The sequence below is a fragment of the Zingiber officinale genome, chromosome 11A, assembly GCF_018446385.1.
Source record: "Zingiber officinale cultivar Zhangliang chromosome 11A, Zo_v1.1, whole genome shotgun sequence".
NCBI classification, from domain to species: Eukaryota; Viridiplantae; Streptophyta; class Magnoliopsida; order Zingiberales; family Zingiberaceae; genus Zingiber; species Zingiber officinale.
Window position 1 is genome coordinate 5800543 of NC_056006.1, and position 26444 is coordinate 5826986.

At 39.1% G+C, this 26444-nt stretch overlaps 1 protein-coding gene across 1 annotated transcript; it reads right to left on the reverse strand.

The window, feature by feature from the left end:
• Positions 1-419: 419 nt before the first annotated feature.
• On the reverse strand, positions 420-7681 carry LOC122032624 (D-aminoacyl-tRNA deacylase-like). Its single transcript, XM_042591934.1, has 9 exons — positions 7512-7681; positions 7239-7422; positions 7018-7160; positions 5402-5465; positions 3573-3625; positions 3290-3345; positions 3142-3216; positions 2008-2196; positions 420-785 (listed from the first exon to the last, which is right to left on the reverse strand). Exons 1-9 carry the CDS (start codon positions 7611-7613, stop codon positions 692-694), a joined length of 960 nt encoding a protein of 319 aa, XP_042447868.1. The 5' UTR covers positions 7614-7681; the 3' UTR covers positions 420-691.
• Positions 7682-26444: the final 18763 nt, after the last annotated feature.

Here is a 26444-nt window from a genome sequence, read left to right on the forward strand (position 1 = left end):
TTAGGCAACCAATAAATGCTCCAGTTAGGCGATGTGAAACTATGATAAACATATATATCAAACAAGGAAGAGGAAGATCAAAAAATACTTTATTAGTAACAATAAAATAAGATAAAATTTATTTAAATATAGATGATAATATAATAGAAGATAGAGCTCAATGATGTAAAAAAACTCTTACAACCGACCCCATTTAATAGGAGAAGACTTGATCATTGTTGTTATTTATTTGTTGGTCTTCATCAAGTCTACCTTTAATTTTTTACCACCTAAAACCATTTTTATGTAATTAGTCACTTAAATCCTCTCCATTAATTTTATCAAAATCTAATTTTCTTTGAAAAAAACTCTCCTGATCACTTAATTAAATTTTTGTCATGAAAAAATTGAATATCAAAATAGAATTAACGCACAAAAACTAACAAACAAATGACTCTTTTAAAATGTTATTACTAAATGTCAAAGTTGCATGTGTATGAGAAAATAGGATAAAATATTCTAACCACAATAAATGTTGGTCAAAACTTAATCTTACCTACTTTTCATACTTAATCACAAACTCTCATGTATATGATAGTAAAAGGTCAACCATCCCACTTGTATTGTGGGGCCATGTATGGTATCTTGAACCATGTATATGAATGATCACAAAATTGGCAAAAATGTTGCACTGAACAACACGGCGGCGAAGTTATTTTGTCGAGAAATCTTGTGGTTTTCCTATCTTTATATTCTGCTCTGTCAAGTAGCTTGTGATTGCATTCTTCTGCCAGCCTTTGAAACTCCTGTAGTTCTTAAATATTAGATCCAATTCAATAGGATTAAAAAGAAGGGCAAAAATAAGAAGGTGCCTCTTTTATTAGAATCGTCAAAGGGTTTCTTATTTTCATTTATCATGTCTCATCCAAAAAATCCTAATTCAGTGTTTTTATAGCAGATGATTCACAATTGTTACAACATAAACATTCCAACTCTTATCAACACTAGTATCGCTGTATTGTAGTAGTACAATTCATATGAGCTACAATATGTATATTTTATCTCTAATCAATATTATATTATAATAGTTATGACTAGTAACTACTACAATATACAATATAAACACTTCATTTTCTAATCAATATTGGTCAACATTATATTATAGTAGTTATAAGATTATAACTGTTATAATTAATATTATATTATAATAGTTATGACTACTAACTATTACAATATACAATATAAACACTTCATTCTCTAATCAATATTGGTCAACATTATATTATAGTAGTTATAAGATTATATATGTTATAATTAATATTATATTATAATAGTTATGACTAGTAACTATTACAATATACAATATAAACACTTTATTTTCTAGTCAACATTATATTATAGTAGTTATAAGATTCCAACTGTTATAATTGTGTAGTAGTTATGAATCCATAGTTACTATAATAATACAAACAATAAAGATATTTTTGAAATAAAAATGGATTGAGTGGGATAGATTTCTATTTTGATAATAAATAAAAAAATGAGCATCCTTTTAACATTCCAATAAAAAGGGTGCCCTTTTAATTTTTGCCCAAAACTGAACTCATTACTAAAGCATTGCAAAGCAACAATAATTATTTTCCTAAACTAGAGAAGTCAATTGGCACGGAATGGGCCATCTCGGCACGACCCAATTCTAATCGACGCGGAGTTCGTGATCTGAAGGTTTCTATCAGGGGGTTTTGTCCTCCCTGATTTTTACTGGAAACCAGACCGGATTGACATTCAGTTACTGAGTTAGTCGGCTCAACGGGTTGATCACATTGGGTTTTAAAGAAACATGGCCTTAACCAAAGCATCATCAAACACTAGAACACACCGAACTCAAGTTAGAAAAACCTGGCCGCACCATTTAACCATCGGAAGACATAAAACTGACCGGTAAAGAACAAGCCCCCATTAGCGAAAAAGAAAAAGGATAAAGAGAGCAATACAGCAGGATAGTTGATATCAGAGAAAGGCACTTACTTCTGATCTAGATGTGCTATGATTTCTGCTCCAGGAAAAGCTGCCTTTGTAGCCTCATATGAAACTTTTATTGACTGTTTCCATGCTCCACCGATTTCGTTTTTGCCATTTTCTCCATTTTTCTGCTTAGGATCTTCCATTGGTAAAGAATATGTGGATAGCAAGTGGCCTACCCAAACACCATATTTCCTGATTCATTTCATATCGTATGTTAGTAAAATACAAAGATCCATTAGTGTGCAGTATGCAAATTAAACAGCAACAAGAGACCTAAACTTTAAGTGCTCTTCCTTTAACTAGACATAAAACTCGGGGATGGAAAAGATTTGTCTAGCCAACGCCAAATAATTGGGGCATTAGTGAGCCATGCTATAGTTAGACATAGAATCAGCTATCCAAACTTCCCAAGGATTTAGTCAAATCTTGTGCTGTAAATAAGCATGCATCGGAATAGATTGAATCTTAGTATGGAGTCTAAAATTCTTAACAAACAACAGCGTTCTAGTGCATTACAAAGAGAAGTCACCAAAAGAACTGTATTTAGGAAATAATGGCTATCAGTTAGCAATATTCGAGACTCAAAAGAATGGCTCAAATAGAAAAATCATGTAATCTTCAGTGCAGATGATCAGTGATTTTGCAAGATTTAGTTCTCATAGCCAAAATTGTGATCAAAGTGTCATAAGCTCATGAAAGAAATTGGGAACATTCTTTTTTTCTGATTTGAGCATATTAAGAAAAGGACTATTGAGTATTGAGAACATTTCTGCTATACAATGAATGTGATTACTGAACTTGCATCAAAGGAATATGATCAGTGAGCATTTCTAACTAGGAACTTATTTAAACTATTGAACAGTTCTGAAAGACAATGAATGTGATTAGTGAAACTTATTTACGATCTCAAGGACATGCTCTGAAAGACCTCCAGATAAAAGTTTCTGTAAGTCTGCTCTATTACAGTCATGGAAATAAAACAGAAAAAAAAATCATATTTGTACTCATCCAACATAAGTAATGGTTGAACTTTGAAAAGATATGTGATCAATTATTGTACTTTTATTGAGCAAATCACGACCATGACAATTTTAAGCAGGTGGTTGAGTGGTTCACAAGCTTAGAATGTTTGCCTACCAAACAATATCCATATGGCGAGGCACATAATGACCACCTCCTATCCCCAAAAGGACTTTGTCTCCGTTGTTGTTTCTGCATCATTGGAAGATCATATCTGTTGCATATAGTTAACAAAAGTGTAGCATGTACTATGAACACAAGGTACCTGCCCCAGTTTCCTATAGAAGCACCTCCTTGAAGCCCAAGTCCTTCCCAAAGAACCTGAAAATACAAGGTCAAAATTATTGCTAAAGCAATTAACAGTAAATTCAAATCAATAAAAAAGAGACAAACGCTAAATTAAGTCAACAACTATGTGCAAAGTAAAGGGAAAAAAAGCAACCTCATTAAAGAAACTAAAATAGAGAGTTTCAAGAGGAGTTTTAAGATTTATTCTCTTTTGGGAATATTGAGCAGATCTTGTGAAGGCTTAAGTACATTTTACTTACTAAAGCAATAGCCTGGGCAGCATCTTGCCTCCCCCAGTACTCCTCTGTGCTCCCTGTGATAATTTAAACAAGCAAACAGAAAATCAGCTGGCTCTTTATTGTGATGTGCAGCAAGGAGAAAGAATTAATTAAAAAAAATCAATTTATCCACACTCGTACCAAAAGAATGAATAAATGTATTAGAAATTGCCATGACCGAATAAATAGATTTTTAAACAGTTACTTGGGAAAAAAAAACAGGCTAACTTTTTCTAGGATATTTATATCCTGCTAAAGCTAAACACAGGAGAATAGGCACAAACCAAAAATATGTGTATAATTATAAAAGTGATCTAGAAATTAGATAGCATTGCATGGAAGCAGTGGGTGCCTACAAGTAGGCAGTGATAATGCACGTGATTATGCACTGATAATGCACAAAAAGTGGTCTAGAAGATAGGTAGCATGGGAGGTGAAAACAAGGTGACCGAGAATGCAATAAGGACACAAACACAAAAGGAATAACTGAAATTAATTCACACCAAAAAACAAAAAATAATCTAGTGATGATGCAGGATAAGATGACAGTAACAATCAACCCAAACAGTGAGCCATTAACTTAATAGGCCCAACTAAGGACACGAATTGCTTAAGCCAAGTCATTGGTAGTTTATTCTTCTGAGCCTCACAAATTTAGGCTAGCTCTACTCTGGCACCAAAAAGTGAACAATCGGTCACAATCAACCCAAACAGTGAGCCATTAACTTAATAGGCCCAACTAAGGACACGAATTGCTTAAGCCAAGTCATTGGTAGTTTATTCTTCTGAGCCTCACAAATTTAAGACTAGCACTACTCTGCCACCAAAAAGTGAACAAGCTATCCAAAGAGTAATGACCAATCAACTTACAAGACCTAACTAGTGATGATGCGGGATAAGATGACAGTAACAATCAACCCAAACAGTGAGCCATTAACTTAATAGGCCTAACTACGGACATGAAATGCTTAAGCCAAGTCATTGGTAGTTTATTCTTCTGAGCCTCACAAATTGAGGACTAGCTCTACTCTGACACCAAAAAGTGAACAATCTATCCAAAAAGTAATGAACAATCAACTTACAAGACCCAACTATTGACCAAAAGTGCCTCAATCTAAGTTAATGGTAGTCCACTTGTTTAAGGCTTCTAAATTCTCCTCATTAGACTACAACTCCCTATATGGAAGTAAACTAGAATGAGAGTAAAATTTCAATTTTTCTCAATCACTCTATTTATTTGACAAAAAATAACTAATAGAAAAACAAATTGTTACGAGGAACATACAATGCTACTTTTATCAATGTGATGTCTACTAAGTCTCCTTCTACCAACTCATTAACACATATTTGCATTTGTCATAACAGATAAAGTGATTAAATTCCATTTCCAGTTTATCCAGATTCACAAACATTGAACGTGCCAGTACACTATCACACAGGGTCTATACAGACTGTTGAATGGAACAAAACAAATAACCAATGGCAACTAGATGACACATGGTCAAAAACTGAGAAGACCAATACCATATAAATAAAATCACATCTCTGTCGCAGTCAATTGTTGAGGAACACCTTGATGAAATTATGTATTTTTCTTAAGTAAGTCCATTGTTCTACTCATATAGAATGTATATGACTCACTTTCAATGACAAACTCTCCAAATGTATTAGGGTTTAACATGTATACAATATTAATTGAATTAGCTTTCTTTAGTGATCAAGTAAGCTATCATTTCAGATAATAGTAGGAGTAATAGTAGTAATAATGATAACAACAATAATAATAATTAAACATGAGTAAAGCATATTACCAATCTCCAAAAACATGGTTGGTGTGCTAACCAACGGCCCATGATGAGTTGCTTCCAATGTTATCTACAAACAAACAACACAAAACATCCTGAGGAAAGAATCCAGATAACAAGAGAAAAAGTTTACACCAAATCAGTCAAACACCTAGACATTGATCTGGTCTGCTCTTCATCTCAACAGCATAATTACCTTTCATTTAATCATACTAAATTTCAGCATCAACCATTTCCTATAAGATAACTTTATTAATTTAAATAACAACTCTTAAGTTAATAGGCATTCGACCAGGTGTTTGGGTAAGGTGCAAGAAGCTGCAGTCTTATAATACCGCACCAATATATTTCATACCTAAAAACTGCAATCGGTCTGATAATCAAAAACCAACAGCAAAAAAGAAGCATATTGCACCCTTGATCACACAATAAAAGTGTCTGGTTGACATAAGTCTCTTTTACATATATGTGAGACTTTGCTCAACCTCACCCATTTCCTAAGTCTCTTTCCTTTTATCATTGACGCAGCGATAGAGGGAGGCCCACTTGGCACGGGGTCAACTGCCAAGGTGGAGATCCAAGTCAAGGTGGTCAACGCTCGAGTGTCAAAGGGTCGAACGGAGGACAATTACAATGGCCGGTCGGGTCAGTCAGGGCCCGACCGGCTGGAGACATGTCCGAGCAGACCACCCGTCCAGCTCGAGATGATACGTAAGATAGCCGACGCTCAGTACGGAACAGCAGAACGCTAAAGGAGAACGGATAGCTTGTCTGAACGAGGGAGGTCATGTTACTGCACAGTCACTATAAGGAAGAGCAACTGAGGCCGACAGAGCGGAGGAGTCCCTGCCGAGCGGCTACCCCGCTCGATCAAACAACGGGGCCTGACCATGGACGGAGCGGAGTCCTGCCGAGCGACTACCTTGCTCGGCCAAGCAACAGGATCACTATAGTATCTCTCGACATCCTTTTGAGAAATAGTGTCGCTGACACGAGACATGGTCGACAGGCGGATCGTACAGCTGAAGCTTCTACTGTCTTATCAGGATATGCATGCCCTGTTAAGGTATGGTGTCAGAGGTACTTTCCTAACATGTCCTTTCATAGGACATATTGGAGAATGTGCCCACGCCTTAAGAAGTGTGCACATCGCCCACCAGGGCTCTATATAAAGGGGGGTCCATCACCAACGGAGGTACGCGTTATTCGTTGTTTGCACTACTTCTACTATTGCTCCACTTCTTTTATAGTTCCGGTGACTGACTTGAGCGTCGGAGGGCCAATGCCGGGAACCTCTTTCCTAACTTGGCATTGGCGTTACTTGTTTTGCAAAGTGGAGCGAGGTCTATAGTCGGTCAGCGAAGCCGCACATCCTCAGCTTTCCACCTTCCCGCTTTCGGACAGGATCAATCATATTTGTGACTTTGTAATTTGTTCACGCAAAAGATAGTACCTTTCCTAGTTTTCTTTCTTCCCTTTTCCTTGTTTATTCAAGATCATACTTAATTTTTTGCTGTTAATATATTTCAGCCAGCTTACCTCTCCCTTCTCGATACCAGTTTCAAAAATAAATTGACAGAATTGAGTTAGCAATACATTTAGCTATGTGAAGTAGAACTTACCTCAAATTCGGGGATTAGACCATTAGCTTCAGCTATCTTCTTCATGAGCCGGAGCCAAGGGCCGATCCTTGGATTCGGCAGCCCCGCCCAACCGGGGCGCCCTCCCTGCGGAAGATGCTCGCCCTCGCATATGTGAGGCACACCTTCAAGACAAATATAATCAAAATAAAAAAAGGTAGCAGTTAATTTCCTACGACGGAGTGTTCAAAGCTGCGAACTACCGATAGGGTGAACGGTGAGAGCGGGGCGATTGGACACGGCAGTGTGTCGACTAAGGAAGATGACCTCGTCGACGGTCTCTCCAGTGGCCTCCTCCCACCGCCGATCCAGGTCGTCCTCCGCGATGATGCTGCTCTCGTGCTTCAGAAGCCTCACAGACCCGTTAGAGAAGCTGTCCATCCCGGCCTGCATTTACGCCGTGCGATCGGGGTTCAAGAAAAACAAACCACAACGATGTGAGAAGGACAAAGACGGCGACGGGAGAAGGTCGGTACCGCGATGGACGGGCCGGGGTTCCATCCAGGCATGGCAAGGAAGGCGGAGGCTGGGCCGACGGAAGCCGGGTCGGCGGTGGTGGCGACGACGAGGGTCACCATGGCGTCGTGGATCGATCGCAGGAAGGAGAAGCGAGATACGGAAAGGAAAGGACGTTTTAGTGAGGAAAGATACATTTTGGGGGGCTTTTGCTCATAGATATTATAATATTATTTCTCAGCCATATGAAAATGATAAAAAAAAAAAACCCCTGTTTGGATTGAATAATAGAAGGTTTATTAATGGGACGAGAAGTAAAGTATTTAGATTTATTTATTTTTAATGAAGAGATTGGAAGGAAAGAGTAAATATATAAAATTAAAAAATTATCTTCGATTCTAATAGGGGTCTAAGAAAGTTTAATTAAACTATTTATTTTAAGTTAGAAATTATTTAAATTAATTAATTATTAAAAAATTAAAGTTATAGTTTTTACTTTGTCAATCATTTTTTTCATAGATGGATTAAACTCATGTTTCATCACTAGCGTACTCGTCATCCTTGTTTTGTCAGTGATATTGTCAGTTTGCACGTCCCCTCTATAAGTCGTCATCGTTGGATCGCCTCCTCCACTGTTTACTGCTTGACAATGATCGATGATCGACGCTATCTGTGGTTTGCTGCTTTGCCATCATCATCGCTTCGTGTGTCCCCTCTGCAAGTTGTAGGTGTCGGCGTCACCCCCTCCACTGTAATCGATGTCGACGTCAAACGTCGATGTCATCACTCTTGCGATGCTTCACCCCAAAAAGGCAACATTAGTGTCGACGTGTCGAGATAAGGATAAAATTGGAATAATTTTTTTTTTAGATTTCCCTTCCCTTACACTTCATTTTGGGGTGTAAGGAATTCGACATATTTTCGGAGTTCAGCTCCTCTGATCCGCAATCACTGGTCCCCTCCTGGTCCCTTCTATAATTTGCATATCGAATCACGGTCGAAATCTGATTAAAATTGGTTGCGATCTCCTCTACATTTACCTTCCTACTCAGGTTGTAGTTTGAGTCGAGCTAGGCGGCCGAAGGTTGCCAGCGATGGGCAAGCCGCCCCCTTGCTTGGCGTCATACATTCCACCCACTGCTAGCTGCCTCCGGCTGCTTGGCTCGACTCAAACTACAACCTAGTGGGAAAGTGAATTTAGAGGAGATCGCAACCAATTTTGGCTGGATTTTGACCGTGATCCGACATACAAATTGCGAAAGGGACTAGGAGGGGACAAGGGATTAAGGACTAGAGGATCTGAACACATCTTTTCCCCTCATCGAGGCTAACGCTTATCCTTCCTTTTCCTTCACCTCCTTAACTCACTCCTTCCTAAACAAAGTTAAAAGTTTCACTTCTCATTATTTACTTTCCCTCCCTATCCCTCGACTCCACCCAGATACAGTGATCCTGTCCAGAATCTAAGTCAGACGGACCACCGGGTGAGGTGGATGGAATGTTGACTGAATCGTGATGTCCCGAAGGGGGTATACTGAGATGGTTTCTATGTTAACCAAGTTGTCCTCTGGTCAACGCTATCTGCAGCCAACGATCGGGTCCTCCCGGCCTTTGGTACCTTGATGATCGAGGCAGATCCAATGAATATATATAAGAAACAGGCTAAGACGTATAGTAATGAAATACGTATAGAATAAGAATGGAGAACATACCCTAGCCCGGGTGGCACCCTCAGATGGATCAATGAGCTGGTCGGGACGCTGCTCGAGTTGTCGTGACCTAGAATAGTAAATGAACGGGAGTCAGATGTGGAACTGGGTCTGGTGGCACAGAGCTTAATGTGACTTGGATTCGGAAGATGACATGCAAGTTGAGACCTACCAACAACACGTAAATCGAGATATGACCTCGGCTGTAGGCCGGGATAAGATATTGGCACGCATGCGGGGAGATGATAGCAGCAGGTAGGTCGAGCTGTGACAACGGTGCGCAGGCCAAAATACAATACGACACACAGGTCGAATAGTAATAATGGCACGAAGGCTGGAACACCACATTGGCAACTGGAACATAACAACGGCTCGATGGCTGAAATAAAATAGTGGCTAAGACTCTGAGAGACGAGGGTGTCGAGAGGTCGGATCCGACAGCGGCAAGAGAGGCGGTGCTATGGCATCCTGGAAAGCGACAGCCGATGGCTACGTCGGAGGCAGCAGATCGAGAAATAGCAGTTGGGGGAAGGAGCTATTGTGTCGGGTCAATAGGTCAGGGCTATTCACAGAGGCTTAGCAACGAAGGAGCTACTAGCCTATACTATAACAGCACCAGTGACACGAATAATAGGGAAGAAGGAGGCGTCGGAACTAGGGAGGTGGCTGTGAGGACTCCTCATCGCGGTGGTGGCGATGGTGATCTCGTGAGATGGTGGCATGTGCTCGCGCGAGAGAGAGAAGAGGTAGGAAGCGGCAAGGACGACGTCATAGGTGAGGCCGAGGTGGTGCCAGTGTAGTGTCATGCGGGGCTTTCTCGACCACGGAAGAACCTGAAGTCCTCTCTCCTCCTTAAAGGTGGCGACCCCTTGCCAAGAAGATGACTTTCCTTCTTCTGTTGGCAGCGGATTGAAGGAAGAAGGTGGCTTAGAGGCAGCTCCGTCGAGAGGAGGAGAGGCGAGAGGGAGGGAGAACAAAGGAGGGAGGATAGCTCCGGAGTGGACGCTGACGGTGGCGTCATGAGCAGCGACGGGTGTGCAGAGATTGGTGTCGCTGGTCCTCGGGGTGGTGGCGTGCGAAGCCAAGAAGAAGTTCTCCCTCCATCTCGATCCGTGATGGCAGCGTACCCAAACACGAAGGAACACCCAACCCCCCCTCTCTCGGATAAACAGTGGCACCTAATAAGCCCTAAATAGTTTAATGCATAAACTGCCCTCCTCTTTCTCTCTAATTACTCCTAGGTCCCTGTAAACTATATATTGGAACCCCATGGTAGTTTTGATGTGATCAACTAGGTTAAGTTAGGTCATGTTTGTTGGATCGTAAGCGTTTGATAGAGGGGGTGAATATCGAATTTTAAAATTTCGTAGAGTAAGTGCTCAGCGGAAAAAGAATGAACAAAAAAAGAAGTGACACAAATAGGTTTTTTACTTGGTTCGGAGTCTGTGTCGACTCCTACTCCAAGGCCCGCATATGAGGGTGCTTTCGATGGAAAATTCACTAGCAATTCGAAAATGTTTACAATTTAAAGTACACGACTGCTAATAAAGAGAATAATACAGCAGAGCGTTGTCAGCAGCATCGCAGGACCACCAGAGATCGAATTGAGAGTTGTTGTATCTGACTCCAGCCTTGACCCTCCTTATATATGAGGTTCGGGGCACCTAGAACCTTCAGGGCGCCTTGGATGTGAAGTAGCTGAGCCAATCAGTGAGCTCCACTTGGCGAGGCGACATTGGGATAGAATTTCGCCTCCCAGGCGCCCGAATCCCTCCCGGGCGCCCGGACCTCCAAGCGCTCGGAACCATCCCGGACACTCGGACCCCAGTTTTCCAGGAGCTTCCTTCCTGCAAGAAAACGTTAGTCCGGAGGCAAACATATGATGTATATACCCTGCAAAACAAGATGTTAGCACAGTTTAAGTCCAACAAGTAGAGTATAACTTAGATTCCGTCTCTCCGAGACTAGAATCTAGTCAAGATCTCGACTTAGAGTTCTGAAATGGTTCTAAGTCAGATCGACGCCTAAGTTCCCTTCCCGGGAATGTGTCCTCACAGTCACTTCCCTCCAGTGACTTACCTTTACTTACCTGCTAGACGTCCGGTCAGCCCTTCGACTCGTCTGGGCTTCGTGCCAGCTATTCGGTCAGCCCGTCGACCTAGCTGGACTTCGTGCCAAATGTCCGGTCAACCCGTCGACCCGTTTGGACTTCGTGCTAGCTATCCGGTCGATCCGTCGACCTAGCTGGGCTTCGTGCCGGACATCAGGTCAACCCGTCGACCTGTCTGGACTTCTCTTGCACACTCGATTAGAGTGTTAGATAACAACGAAACTAAATTAACTTATTTTATCATTCATCAAAACTTGAGTTAGACCGTTAGTGCTAACCACAACGACACTGTTATGCTTGATCCTTGTGTCTAAGTGTGCAGGAACTTAGGAACACAAGAAGTCGAGCAAAAGACGCAACTAGCGAGAAGGATGGCACGGGAAAGGAGCCGATAGGCTCAGTGTATCCTAGGGACGAGGTGCTGCGGAAGAGTCCACAGGTGGACGAGAAGGACGTGCGCCACGTTCCAAGGGTGAGAAGCTGGAGTGGAAGTCTGCTCGAGGAGAAGAAAGGGAAATGGGTTCGGGTAAGCCCTATCCAAGCTGACCACGATCACCCAGGCAATCGGAGCAGCAGAAGAGCAAAAAGAATGCTAGAAATACTGCTAGAGGCACCTTCAAAGGGAGTTAAAGATGCCTCCTCACCTTCACTATGGAAAGTGTCTTCCATGGCTTGAAGGCACCTTCGATAAATAGTACGAAGGCACCTTCCAGCCCTATGGAAGATGCCTTCGACCAGACTGAGTTTAGCCATTGCCAAAGGATAAAGCTTTATCCTTTGGCGCCTCGCTGGAGGTGCCTTCCAGCCTGTTGGAGGCGCCTTCTAGCCTCGGATATGATTTTTCAGGGGTTATAAAAAGACCCCTGGAGTTAGGAAATAGATATCAACTCTTGTTTTAATTTCCTAGTAACTTTCTAAGCTTTCAACGAGTGTAAGAGGCTTCTCCGCCTTCAACAAAGGAGATTTTCTTTTAGTGTTTTGATTGGTCTTCGATTAACAACCACCTAGATTGTAACCAAGTAAATCTGGTGCCTCATCTTTTAAGTTGTTATTTTTATTTATTATTATAGTTGCTTTTAATTAGAGTTGAAAGAACGGGAAAGGTGTTTGTTTTATTTTTGCAGGCAATTCACCTCTCTCAAGTCGCCCGCTAAGGGTCCTAACAAGTGGTATCAAAGTCCAACTACCTCAGAAGGACTAACCACCGACTGAAACACTGAAATGATGGCCTGACCGACAATTTACTCGCCAAAATTCGAGGGAGAATTTACGTCTTGGAAGAAACAAATGGAAGTATTTTTTAAAACTGATTTTGATTTATTATTAATATTAAAATATGGATTTGTAGCACCGAAAGATAAAGAGGAGTATCAATGGACCAAAAAGGAGCAAGTAGATTTTGTGATAAATGGACGAGCCGAATTCCATCTATTGAGCGTGCTACCTCCATAAGAAGTCAACAGAATCGACGCCTACGAATCAACAAAGGAACTTTGGGAGAAGTTTCTGGAACTACACGAAGGTATGTCCAAAGCTAAACTTGCAAAACAGAATCTACTCCGGAACCAAATCAACAATCTCCGAATGGAAGAAGGCGAATCAGTTGCTCAACTACACGGAAGAATCAAGGAGCTAATCACCAGCCTAACAAACCTCGGAGAAACGGTAACCAATCAGGGCACGCTAAGGTATACCTTAAATGCGTTCCCAAGAACACTAGAATGGACATCTATAGTAGACTCCTACTATATCTCCAAAGATCTCGAGGTGAGTATCTTAGAAAATCTTTTCCATGGTAGATGCTTACAAAGTTTCTAAGTATCTTTCTTTAATTAGATTAGATGAATTATTTTTAGAGTTTGAATTACATGAACAGACTAATACACCTTCGGTTGAGAAAAGTATTATTTTGGTTGCAAGTCTAAACAGAACGAAGGAACCAAAAGCCAAGCACTGGACTGAACCTGAGTATGAAGATGAATCAGACTCAGAAGAAGACAAGATCATCACTGAACTAGTCAAACTAGTTTAGAAGCACTTAATAAGAAGAAGGTGACTTAATCGAATACGAAGGTCAAGTCTAGAGTTACCTGCTATGGTTGCAACAAGAAGGGACACTACAAGCCAGAATGTCCAAACCAGAAGCAAGAAAGAAGGAAGGCGTTGAAGGCAACGTGGTCAAAGTCATCAGAAGAGTCATACAAAGAAGGACATGAACAAGTGAGCTTCCCCGCCCTACCAGTACAAGCTTATGTTGCCGAAACCGAGTCTGAGTCCGAAACTGGAGCCAAATTAGAAATAGAGTTTGAAAGAAGCCAGGGTCTGTATCTGTTTCCGAAGGGCCAAATAACATTGTAAGTTCTCTGTTCACTGGTACTCAAATAGATGAATTATAAAATTTAATTGAATACTTATTAAGAAAGTTGGCCAAATCCAACGTCTGGGTCAAGTCACTTCAAAAGGAGGCAACAACCCTTAAGGAAGTGACTAACCTAAACTCCGTGACTGAATCTGTTTAAACTGGAACTTCAACTCAAGTCTAACAACTTGAGGAAGAAAATTCCAACTTGAAAAGTAAGTTAAGAAACTAAAGGATGTAGGACCTTTGGCGACCGACTAGATAGAGGTAAATATCCCTGCAAAAATAATACGCAAAGCCTTCTCAAGCTTTACAATTTAATTAACTAACACTTGCATAAGAAGAAATTAATTAATTAGAGAAAGAAAAAGAGGTAAAAAGAATTACTTGGTTGCAATATGAGGCTTGCTAATCCAAGGCAAGAGAATCACATTATGAAGATCTCCTTTGGGCGGAATAGCCTCTTACAACGTTGATGACTCACAACTAGTAGTAGAATAAGAAAGGAATGATTTACAAGTGTTGTTTTTGCTACTAGGACCATAGCTATATTTATAGCCCTGGTCGGGCCTCCTGGAAGGGTTCTAGGCGCTTAGAGAGGGATAAAGTTTTATCCTCGTTGCAACAAAATGCGACAGATGGAGTTTCAGATAAAACTCTGGTCCGGGCGCCTAAAGTCCGGGTGCCCAGGCTAGAAAGTCAACTTTTAGTTGACTTTTTTATCTGGGTCTTCCACTCCGGTTTCGCTCGCTTAGCTCCAGATCTTCCGCTTTGGCTCCGCTCACTTGGGTGATTTCGGTCATCCGGAATTGGGCTCACCTAAACCCATTTTCCAACCTTCGAGCAGTCTTTCGCTCCAGCTTCTTGTCCCTCGGAAAAGCCACGAGCTTCCTTCTCGTCCGCCAACATACTCTTCCATAGCACCTCGACCCTCGGACGCACCGAGCCCGTCGACTCTCTCCCGTGTTGTCTTTCTCAGTAGTTGCATCTTTCGCTCGACTTCCTGCGTTCCTAAGTTCCTGCACACTTAGACACAAGACATCAAAATAACAGCAGAACCTAACTTGACTTTGTTGATCACATCAAAACCATCATGGGGTACTTATAATCTCTCCTTTTTTGATATGGATCAACCCAAGTTGAGTTAGGGTAAACAAGATATTAAATTAGAGACATTAAATTAAATACATTGAATGAAATTGCAAGTTTCATTACATTAATATTAAAGACATTAATATTAAATTGCAAGTTTTGTAATTAGTAAATATGTAATATTTTTGAGAGATATATACCTCCCCATTTAACTTAACTTCTAACTCTTACCCTTTTATCACATTAAAAAACTAGGGGTATTTTAAACTAACTTGAAGAAAATTTAAGACAAAGTCTAAAGACAACACATTATAAATGATTTTTCAGGAATTCATTAAAGTTTAAGTTAAAAAAAAAAAATCTTTTTTCCATATTTGAAAAAAAAATTTAAGTATTGAAAAAATCTGAAAATTTTAATAGGGGTTATATAGTCATTTATAAAAAAATTAACTTAAGCATAAAAAACTATGTTTTGTGTTTTTTTTTTGTTTTTTTATAACAGTTAACTATTTAACAGTTAGTTAATTAAATAATCATTTCAATAATTGGCTTCCAGACTATGACGAGGCACTATGCATTCTTGGATATTGGAACAACAACCACTTCTAGACAAAGTCTTTTAAAGAAATCAAATATTTAATCTTCTTTATTTAAATTTTAGCTTTCAAAAATATTTTAATTTATTCTAAGTAGGATTTGGGAACCCAACATAAGTTTCTTCCTACTGGATTGATCAAGTATCTTTTAGGAACATATTTTAATGATATCTTTCTAATTTAACCCTGATGGTATCTAAAATACTAATTTAGTCCTGAATGATATCTAGAATATGAGCATGCAGAATTTTTTAATTTTTCTATTTATTTTTTTAACTTAGCATTTTCAATTTTCAATTTATCAAGCTCCTCTATTAAGCATGATTTTGCTAAGATTCTTTTATTTCTAAATTTTCATTTTTTAACTTATCTTTTTTAGTTTTCAATTTGCACATTGATTTTACCATTGATTTAATGTCAAAGTAAAGTTAATCAGGTGGTAAGAGGCATACATCACTTACCATGTCAGATCTAAAGTTTAATTCTCCCCCTGTTTCGCTGCATTCGTCTAAGTCGCTCCCCCTTCATCGATACTAGCTTCTGAGATGCTATGTTCTTCGTGGCTAGCCATCAGTGCTAGACTAGTGTATACTTCTATTTCTGACTCGAATGTAGACCTTTCATCCCAAGTGGCCTTGAGATTCTTGTGCTTATTTTGCTTAGGCCTCTTGTGTTTTTCCTTTTTGAGCTCCGGGCAGTCCTCCTTTATGAGTCCTTCTTTTTGACATTGGTAGCATCGAACCTTTATTTTGTTTTTCAGATTCTTTATGTTCTGCATTCTTTAAATTTGTTAGATCTAAAAAATTTCCTAAATTTTCTTACCATATAGGCTTCTTGGTCTCCTTTCAGATCTGAGTCTGATTCGGGTTCGACCTTTTTTGTAGCTCCGAGTGTCAGGTTCTGGCTTAACTCTTTACTTGATCCTACACATCTGAATTCGTGTAATTCCAAAGTCAAAAACAATTCTTCTAGTGTACTTACCTCCAAATCCTTGGAGATATAGTATGCATCGATTATCGAAGTCCATTTTGAAGTCCTGGGAAAGGCATTGAGTGCGTAGCATACTGAGTCCCAGTTTGTTACTATTTCACCAAGATTGACCAGTCCGATGATCAGTTCCTTGATTTTCACGTGTAGTTGGGCTACCTTCTTACCTTTTTCCAGACGTACATTTGTTAGTTGATTTCAAAGAAGATCTCGTCGTTCGAGCTTCGTTTTGGATGTGCTTTCATGGAGTTCTAGGAATTTTTCCCAGAGGTCTTTGGTTGACGAGTAGCTTCTGATGTGGTTGACTTCTTGAGGCAGCAACATACTCAGCAAGTGATATTCTGCTCTGTTGTTGGCGACGAAATCACTTTGTTCCTTCTTCATCCAAAGATACTCATCTTTCTCTACACCTTGTTGATCTTTTGGAACTATAAAATCATATTTAATAATTAAAAGAATTTCAAAATTAGTTTTTAGAAATACCTCCATTCGGAGTTTCCAGTGTGTGAACTCCTCCCTCAAACTTTGGTGGGACAAGGCTTGGTCCGGTGATTGATTTTGCTTCGATCGACGGTTAGTTCTTCTGAAGCAAATCTCGCTTTGATACCACTTGTAGGACCCTTAGCGGTCAGTTAGAGAGGGGTGAATAGCTCTATAAAAATAAAACACAAAATGTTCTCGAGCTTTATAGTTTAATTAACTAACATTTGCATAAAAAAAAACTAATTAATTAGAGAAAGAAAAAGAGGCAAAAAGAATTAGTTCGTTGCAATCAGAGGATTGTTAATCCAAGGCAAGAGAAGTGCACTATGAAGATCTTCTTTGGGCGGAGTAGCCTCTTACAACGTTGATGACTCATAAATAGTAGTAGAACAAGAAAGGAATGATTTACAAGTGTTGTTTTTCACTACTAGGACCAGGGCTATATTTATAGCCCTGGTCAGGGTGCCTAGAAGGGTTTCAGGCGCCTGGAGGGGGATAAAGTTTTATCCCCATCGTAACGGAATGTGACACGTCGAGTTTCAGATAAAACTCTGGCCCGAGTCTTCCGTTCCGATTTCTCTTGCTTGGCTCTGGGTTTCTATTCCGGCTCCGCTCACTTGGGTGATTTCGCCCATCCGGAATAGGGCTCACCCGAACCCATTTTTTGACCTTCGAGCAGTCTTCCGCTCCGACTTCTCGTCTCTCGGAAACGCCGGGCGCTTCCTTCTCGTCCGCCAACATACTTTTCTGCAGCACCGAGCCCGTCGACTCTCTCCCATGTCATCCTTCTCGCTAGTTGCGTCTTTCACTCGACTTCCTGCGCTCCTAAGTTCCTACACACTTAGACACAAGACGTCAAAATAACAACAAGATCTAACTTGACATGGTTGATGCATCAAAACTGTCACGGGGTACTTACAAAGGATACATTAGAACAGTTCATCGTGGCTTCCAAAATCTTGATCAAATTTTTGAAAAACAAAGGGTCGTATACAATCGATCCGGGCTTGGATATAAGGCTAACCACATGTTTATATTTATCACTTGTTAATCGATCAAATAGAAATTAGTCCAAACATGGAGCCCCAAGTCTAACTTGATTAATCTAGTTGGACTTAATCAATATTGGATCCCCAAGAATCAAATATATTACCTTGATAGACCTTATCGAGGCTATGATTTAGGGGGGAGCCAATAAAGGGACCATTTTTGTTATTAAATAGACTTGTTTGATGCTTGATTTACTGCTTACTCTATACATGCTTAGATTAGGTTAGATAAGGACTTAGGCTTGATTCACACTTGAATAGTTAGTCCTAGGATTTTCATAAATGAAATTAAATATTTAATTTTTTTAAAAGACTTTGTCTATAAGTAGTTGATGATCTAAATCCAAGAAAGTCTGATACCTCACCATAGCCTAGAAGTCGATTATTGAAATGAATATTTAATTAACTAATCGTTAAACTTGAGTTTAACTCAAATGTAAATTAATCCTTAGATTTAAATTTAAATTAATCATCTCAAAAATAGATAAGGTTCTCTGATTGTAAATCTAGAAAGGGTGAGATGTATTTAGATTTAAATTGAGAATTAGTCTAACATAAATTCAAACCAATCAAACATTAAATTAACTTCAAAATTTTAATCCTTAATTAATTTTAACTTATTAATTAATTTTTAAATCAAATCTGATTAGGACCAAAATTGAATCTGATCAAACTTAAATCAGATATGATTAAGCTTAACCAGATCAAATTCTAATAAAGTGATCAATAATTTCAAACTTAATTATCTTCAAATGTTAATTTATATTTAAATTCTCAAAATTCAAAATTTTAATTCAAATGTTAATATTAATTAATTCTCAAAATTTAAAATCTTAATTATTTTTCAAATGTTAATATTAATTAATTTTTAAAATTATTAATATTAATTAATTTTTAAAATTTAAAATCTTAATTAATTTTAAAATTTTAAAATCTTAATTAATTTTTAAAATTTAAAATCTTAATTATTTTTTCAAATATTAATATTTTTAATAATTCAAACTTAAATATTTTTGAAATTGAAACTTTAAAAATCTAAACTTAAATATTGTTCTTAAATTAAATTATCAAAATTCAAATATTAAAGTTAAATATTTTCAACTTCAAAATTAAGATTAACTTCATCTCACATAAACTCATAAGATTTACATATTTGATAACTTAAAAAAGGGTGAGATAGAAAATAATGAAAATAGATAATAACTTTTATATTTTTTTTGATTTACATGCTTGGATTCTAGGAATCCCAAACTTAATACATTAATCAAGGGGGAGTAGAGATGGCAATGGGGCGGGGCGGGGCGGGGCGGGGGCGGGTTTGCCATCCCCATCCTCACCCGTCTTCATTTTTTTGGGTTCGGAGATTCTCCGAATCCGAACCCACGGGGATCAAATCCCCATCCTTGCCCCATCCCCAAATTTAATTTATATTATTATTATTATTATTTTATTAATATTATTAATGATAATATTAATATTAATATCAATAATAATAATATTATTATTATTAATATTTTCAAAATTTTTAATATTAATATTAACACTATTATTAATATTTTTTTTAAAAAACTTATTATTATTTATTAATATTAATAATAATAATATTCAGGGCGGGTTAGGAGATGGGAATAGTATTCTCATACCCGCCCCATCTCCGAAAAAATCGGGGATCTCCATCCCCATTTCGGATTTTTCCTGCGGGGAAAATTGTTATCCCTAAGGGGGAGAGAAAGGAGTTAAGTTAAATATTTTTCTAAAAGTTAAATATTTTCTCAAAATTAAAAGTATTTTTCAAAAAGGAAGTTAAAGTTTTTTTTTATTTAACTATTTTTTTTTTGAAAAGCAACCTTAAATATTTTTTTTGAAAAATATTTTTTTAAAAGTAAGTTCAAATGTTTTTATCTAAAATATAAGTTTTAAAAAAATATTTTTAATTAAATTTTTAGATACTTAACTAAGGTTTTTAAATATCTTCAAAAAATCTAAGTACTTAACTAAGGTTTGTAAATATCTTCAAAAAAATCTAAGTACTTAACTAGCTTTTGATAAAGCTAAGTATTTGATAAAGTATTTTTATGTATTTTTTTAAAGAAATCCTTTTCTTAGCTAAGTATTTTTATAAGGAATTCTTTTAAAAGTTAAGAAATTTTCAAAGCTTAAATTTAGCTAAATTTTTAGTAAAAGCTAAGTACTTGATAAAATATTTTTTTAGCTAAGCTTTTGGTTAAAAGAAAAAGGCTAAGGTGTTTAGATTAAAAGCTATAATTTTTGAAAAACTAAGTTTCAAAAACTATGTTTTTAGTCTTCTAAAACTTTTTATTTTTCAAAAGATATTTCACCATTTTTAGCAATGTTAAACTCCCTACTTGAAATTTATTTATTTATTTTTATGTTTCAAGTGTTTCAAAGCAAAACTTCTACTATATGCTCCAAAGTTTTTAAAAGGACAAAGTCTATTTCAAAATATTTGAAAAACTAAATGTACCTTTCCTCCCTAAAATTATTTTTGATATATAACAAAGGGGAGAGAATGGTCAAAAGTCAAGGGGGAGTGATAAATTAAGGGGTGCTAAAATTTAGTGTGAAAAATGCTATATTTTTTCCTATGTTATTTTGTGTGAAAAATACTATGTTTTCTCCTATATTTTTTATTTAAGCTGCTATATATTTAATTACTTAACTTTAATTTTGAACTTGGTTGCTATAATCAAAAAAAGAGAAATTATTGGTGTAGGGAGCACCAGACGATCAAACTTGTATTTTGATAATGGTAAATGATTCAAAAGTTAAGATGTCTTGTTGTCTACCAAGTATAATTGAGCTTGTAAGAAAGTCTAAGTGTTCTTAGGCAAAAGTCCTAGTGGATTATAGGTAGGTGAAAAATCCTAAGGGAGGTAACCCTAGGTCCTAGGTGGTGGTAACCCTAGGTTATGGAAAACCCTAGGGGGAGGTAACCCTAGGTCGTAGGGGGTGGTAATCCTAGGTCATCAAAGTTTTGACGGGCCAAGAACTTTAGACGAAATCCTAGAGTCGGGAACTCTAGGTGAAAATCCTGGTGGTCGCAGACTAGGTGGAAGTCTTGATGGGCCGTGGAGCAAACGTTCAGTATGAAGACATGAAGTCTCGATCGTTGAGTAAAAGTCCAGTCGGTCTGGAGGACCAATCTGGCAAAAGATAAATTTTCCTAAAAGGAGTAGGTGAAGACGCATTCCCCGAAAAGGGAACAGTAGGCGTTTGTCCGACCTAGAGTTTCAGCGAAACTCAAATTTAGGACCGGACAGTTCAAAGGCTGCCAAGTTATCTATTTACATGTTATTTGTCTTTAAGTCTAACTCTGTTTTGCAAGAAATTAACATCTTTGCAGGGCCAAATTTAGCCTTGTTCGATCGATCGAACGTCTGGATCGGTCGATCGAACCACTAAGTCAACAAATCAAATTCTAGCTCGCGGTGAAGTGTTGACTGGGGGATCAGTCGACCAAACAGGGAGGTTCAGTCAACCGAATGGTGGATTAGCTTCAGACCGAGTTGATTGGATCAGATGAGTTAGAGAGCATCGATGGATCGATCGATCGAATAGCAGGATCGGTCTATCGAACGAAGATTCTTATCCAAGCAAAAGCATGTGGACGAGAAGCTGGGCAGGTTTAGAGGGTTCGGTTGACCAAACACCTGGATCGGTTGACCGATCAGCGTTGAGTCAAAAACTGATCCCGAGATTAGTGGATCTGGATCAAGTATAACTCGGTTATAAAAGGAGGATCAACCAGTAGCTTCGAGACCGACATTATTGCAAAACGAATTTAGAACAACTTACGCTCTTGTGTGATGCTCTGGAACACTTCAACAACATCCAAGCGTTGCTTCGATGATGACCAAGTGAGAAGACTGATTTCACCAAGTTGTCGATAACAAGTTATATTTTAGTATTTGTAAAGCTTCATACTTGTACTTGTTCCGTGTAAAAAATTTTGGATCTATAATGATTGTCCAACGGAAGCGATCAACAATCACGAGCCTTGGAGTATGAGTCGTCATAGGCTCCGAACCAAGTAAAACCAAAGTGTTAGCGCTTGCTTTTCGTTTCTATCTTGTTTCTTTATTTCCGCTGCATATATCTCTGATCGAGTTTTCCAAAACGAGTGAAAAAACCATGAGTGCTATTCACCTCCCCCACCCTCTGGCATGCATCAATCCTATAGGGATTAGGGATTGTGGACCCGAAAATCTAAACTCCTATTTTTTATGCTAGAAATCAATTCTTAAAAATGATACTTGTTATTTGTGACTAAGCACAATAAATTCATTTAACATATCATACCGTAATGATTTTATTTTTTATTTTTATGCCTGAAATGCAAACCATTTTATTTAAGTAATGACTCTTATGCATGAAAAGTGTTAGGTGTAAACCCATTACAATCTATGTGATCTTCTCAGAAGATCTTTTCCACGCTTCTGAGTGCGTACCTGAGTCACAAGAACTTACAATCAAGTAGGTTTGAGCAGATAATCTCAAACTGTCGACTCTAGCGAGCCGAGCCACGCGCCGAGTAGATGAGTCGTGGACACCGTGAGTTGTCGAGCGGCGCCACGTTGTGCTAAGAGTTGCTGACAGGATGTCGAAAGCTGCAACACGAACTCAGAGTGGATGCCGAGTCCAGCAGAACGCTATCTCCTTAAAATAGATTCGGCCCCTCCGCGGTGCTCAGAGGATTAAGTGGACGTCTGTTTCCCAGGATAAAACGGCAGGATCACGAGCACAACCGAGCACTGGTTGTCGTGACGATCTGAACTAGATCCGAAAACTATCACTATTTCTGTTGAGCAAAAGAAGTGCACAACAGAAGGGAAAGAAACATGGGGATTTCAGAAGGAATGAAAGAGCACACAAAATTCACTTGAACTTCTCTCACAAAGCTCACTGAGCTATTTATTCTGCTCTGCTCTCTTCACTTGTGCTCTGCTCTCTTCATTCCACTTAAGGTCTCTTTATAGACCTTGCCTGTGCAAGGCTTGCAAGACTTGCAAGCACAGCAAGCCACGTTGTGGCTTGCATGCTTGCCAGCAAGCCACAACGTGGCTTGCTGTTGGCTTCAAGCAAGCCACGTTGTGGCTTGCATGCTTGCCAAGTGGTTTGCAAGCTCTTGCACACTTGCCACGTGGCCTGCCACGTGGAGTGCAAGCAAGCTGGCGACCTTGGTTTTGGCTTGCATACTGGCCAATAAGTTGTCTTACGCAGACATACCGTGTCCTGACTGATTTTTACGAGCAATGGGTTGATGTCTTCCGGGCCCTGGATTTCCAACCCCCTTTGTTCCGAATCAGTCGGAAAGCCTTGCTTTCAATCGTTGTGGGACTACAACCCACACGTCGCATTTCCATTCAAGTTTTTCCAACAATCCCCCACATGAATGGAAACAAGGATGTGTGATAGTCTTCGACAGTTGAGCCGAGTATAGGATAGGTAGGTGTTACCCTTTGAACCTTCCCTTGTAAACTCTGTTTGCTCACTGGCTGATTAGTAGACGTGATGTCTTTGAACTGTTTGGCCATTGATGTAAGCAGGACAGATCTTACCCAAGACTCTCCCTGATATAGCTCAGGTCTTATGAGTGTGTTCGTTCTTGGCCATCAACACGCCTGGTTCTGTGAGAAGCTTTCAGAATTGTGCCTCCAATTCTCTTCGAAACGGCCCCACTTCTTTCTCACATAGGTGATCTCTCAAGAGTTACCATCTACTCTTTTTTGATCATTAAAATCACATCGGCTTATCCTAATCTAGTCACTGTTTCATGGGACTTCCCCTACAGTGTGTGTAGTCAGTGCAGATTAGTTGTCCCTTTGAACCTAGTTCTTGGGATCTCCAGTCAGCATAGGTTGGGTGTCCCCTTGGTTAGCGGATCCGCTAGGTTATCTTTTGACTTCACATAGTCAACAGTGATAACTCCAGTTGAGAGTAGTTGTCTAATGGTATTATGTCTACGACGTATATGTCTAGACTTACCATTATACAGATGGCTCTGTGCCCGACCAATTGTTGATTGACTATCGCAATGTATGCAAATGGTCGGCATAGGTTTTAGCCAACGTGGAATATCTTCTAAGAATTGTCGTAGCCATTCAGCCTTTTCACCACATTTGTCAAGAGCTACAAACTCAGATTCCATCGTGGATCTGGTTATTACAGGTTGCTTAGAAGATTTCCAGGAAATGGCTGCACCAGCTAGAGTGAAGACATATCCACTCGTAGACTTAGAGTCTTGTATATCAGATATCTAACTTGCATCGCTGTATCCTTCGATCACAGCAGGATATCTTGTATAGTGCAGTCCATATTCACGAGTGTACCTTAAGTACCTCAGTACTCTTGTTATCCCTTTCCAGTGCTCAATATTGGGATTACTCGTGTATCTGCTCAGTCTTCTTATTGCGTAGGCTAAGTCTGGTCGTGTACAACTCATCAAATACATCAGACTTCCAATCACTCGAGAGTGTTCTATCTGCGAGATACTTTCACCTCGATTTTTCGATAGATGTTGACTCGTATCTATCGGCGTTCGTGCCAAAGCAGTATCACCCTTGGTGAATTTCTCAAGAATCTTATCCATATAATAGGACTGATTAAGAACAAGTCCTTCTATCGTTCTAAGAATTTTGATTCCTACAATCACATCAGCTAGGCTCATGTCTTTCATGTCAAATCTTGAGTTCAACATGTCTTTAGTGGATTTGATTATCTTATCATTACTCCCAATGATAAGTATGTCATCTACATAGAGGCACAAGATGACATAGGCATTCTCTGTGGCTCTCATGTAGACACATTTATCACATTCATTGATCTTGAATCCACATTCCTTCATGGCATTATCAAATTTTTCATGCCACTGCTTTGGTGCTTGTTTCAAGCCATATAATGACTTCACTAATCTACAGACCTTGTTTTTCTGTCCTGGTACAGAAAATCCTTCAGGTTGGTCCATATAGATTTCCTCTTCTAAATTCCCATTTAGAAAGGCTGTCTTTACATCCATTTGATGTATTTCGAGATTCCATAGAGCGGCGATAGCTAACAATACTCTAATGGAAGTTATTCTCGATACCGGAGAGTATGTATCGAAGTAATCAAGGCCTTCTCGTTGTCGATATCCTTTGATTACCAATCTGGCCTTGTATTTATCGATTGTGCCATCTAATTTCATTTTCTTCTTGAAGATCCACTTGCAACCTAATGGTTTACTTCCCGGAGGAAGATCCACGAGTTCCCAAGTGTGATTTTGCAAGATAGATTCTATCTCAGATGCAATTGTCTCTTTCCAGTGAGAGCCATCAAAAGAGCCTACTGTAGGATCGAAAAGAATTTAGATATCTCCACAATTACATGATATTATCCACTTTGGGCCTAGACCCTCATGGCTTTGCTCTTGGGCTCTCCCCAAAAGGCCTCATGCCAATAGAGATATCTTTTTCTCTTATAAACCCATGATCTTTCCCATGTGTTTCCAATATGGGACTATATTTGCAACCTTGCAACCCCAACAATCCCCCCCTCAAACAAAGGACCATAGGCTTCCCATGTCCGATCCTCGATCCACCAGGTCTTCCTGCCCCTCGGTCCACCCGACCTACTAGGACTTCCTTGCCTAGTCGCAACTAGGACTTCCTGCCTGGTGTCTGGTCCTCTTGATCCGAACATAGGAACCCCACTTTCTTTGTTCGAGGTCAATATCGTACCCACATGGCTCAATCAGACCATAGCTCTTGTGCACAGTCGGCGGTTAAACCTTCTGGCAGTCTGGGCTCTGATACCAATTGTTGGATCGGAAAGAATTTAGATATCTCCACAATGACATAATATTATCCACTTTGGGCCTAGGCCCTCATGGCTTTACTCTTGGGCTCTCCCCAAAAGGCCTCATGCCAATATAGATATCTTTTTCTCTTATAAACCCATGATCTTTCCCATGTGTTTCCAATATGGGACTATGTTTGTAACCTTGCAACCCCAACACCTACAACTTCTGAGTAACTTCGGGGCTTACTTTCCAACATGAATGTGATAAAATCCGATCTATAGGTTTTTTCTACCCGAACTCTTTTACTCCGTCTAGGCTCAACCTCCACGGTTTCCTCGTCATCATCATCTTCTTCTTTGCCTGGTGTTTCGATTGCCCATTTGAGGAGCTAGCATCCTCTCGGGTCTTATATGGAAACACATGCTCGAAGAACGAGGCATTTCTCGATTCGATTATCGAGTTCTTGTGTATCTCCGGTATGTGTGACTCAACCACACAAAATCTATACGCAGCGCTGTTTTGTGCATATCCAATAAATATGCAATCAACAGTCTTTGGTCCTATCTTAATCCGTTTCGGATCAGGTACCAATACTTTGGCAAGACACCCCCACATTCGTAAATATTTGTAGGACGATTGTCTTCCATTCCACAACTCATAAGGGCTCTTATCTATTTTCTTCCGGGGCACCTTATTTAAAAGGTAATTAGCTGTTAACACAGTTTCCCCCCACATGGACTCTGGCAATCCAGAGCTTAAGAGAAGAGCAT

What these genes read in the sequence shown, in the direction of transcription:
- LOC122032624 (XM_042591934.1), bottom strand. Translation starts at nt 7,613, where the DNA reads ATGGTGACCCTCGTCGTCGCCACCACCGCCGACCCGGCTTCCGTCGGC. An exon ending in TCTCACCGTTCACCCTATCG is followed by an intron (nt 7,161 to 7,238) that starts GTAGTTCGCAGC and finishes TTTGTCTTGAAG; the next exon opens with GTGTGCCTCACATATGCGAG. An exon ending in TCTATAGGAAACTGGGGCAG is followed by an intron (nt 3,217 to 3,289) that starts GTACCTTGTGTT and finishes CCAATGATGCAG; the next exon opens with AAACAACAACGGAGACAAAG.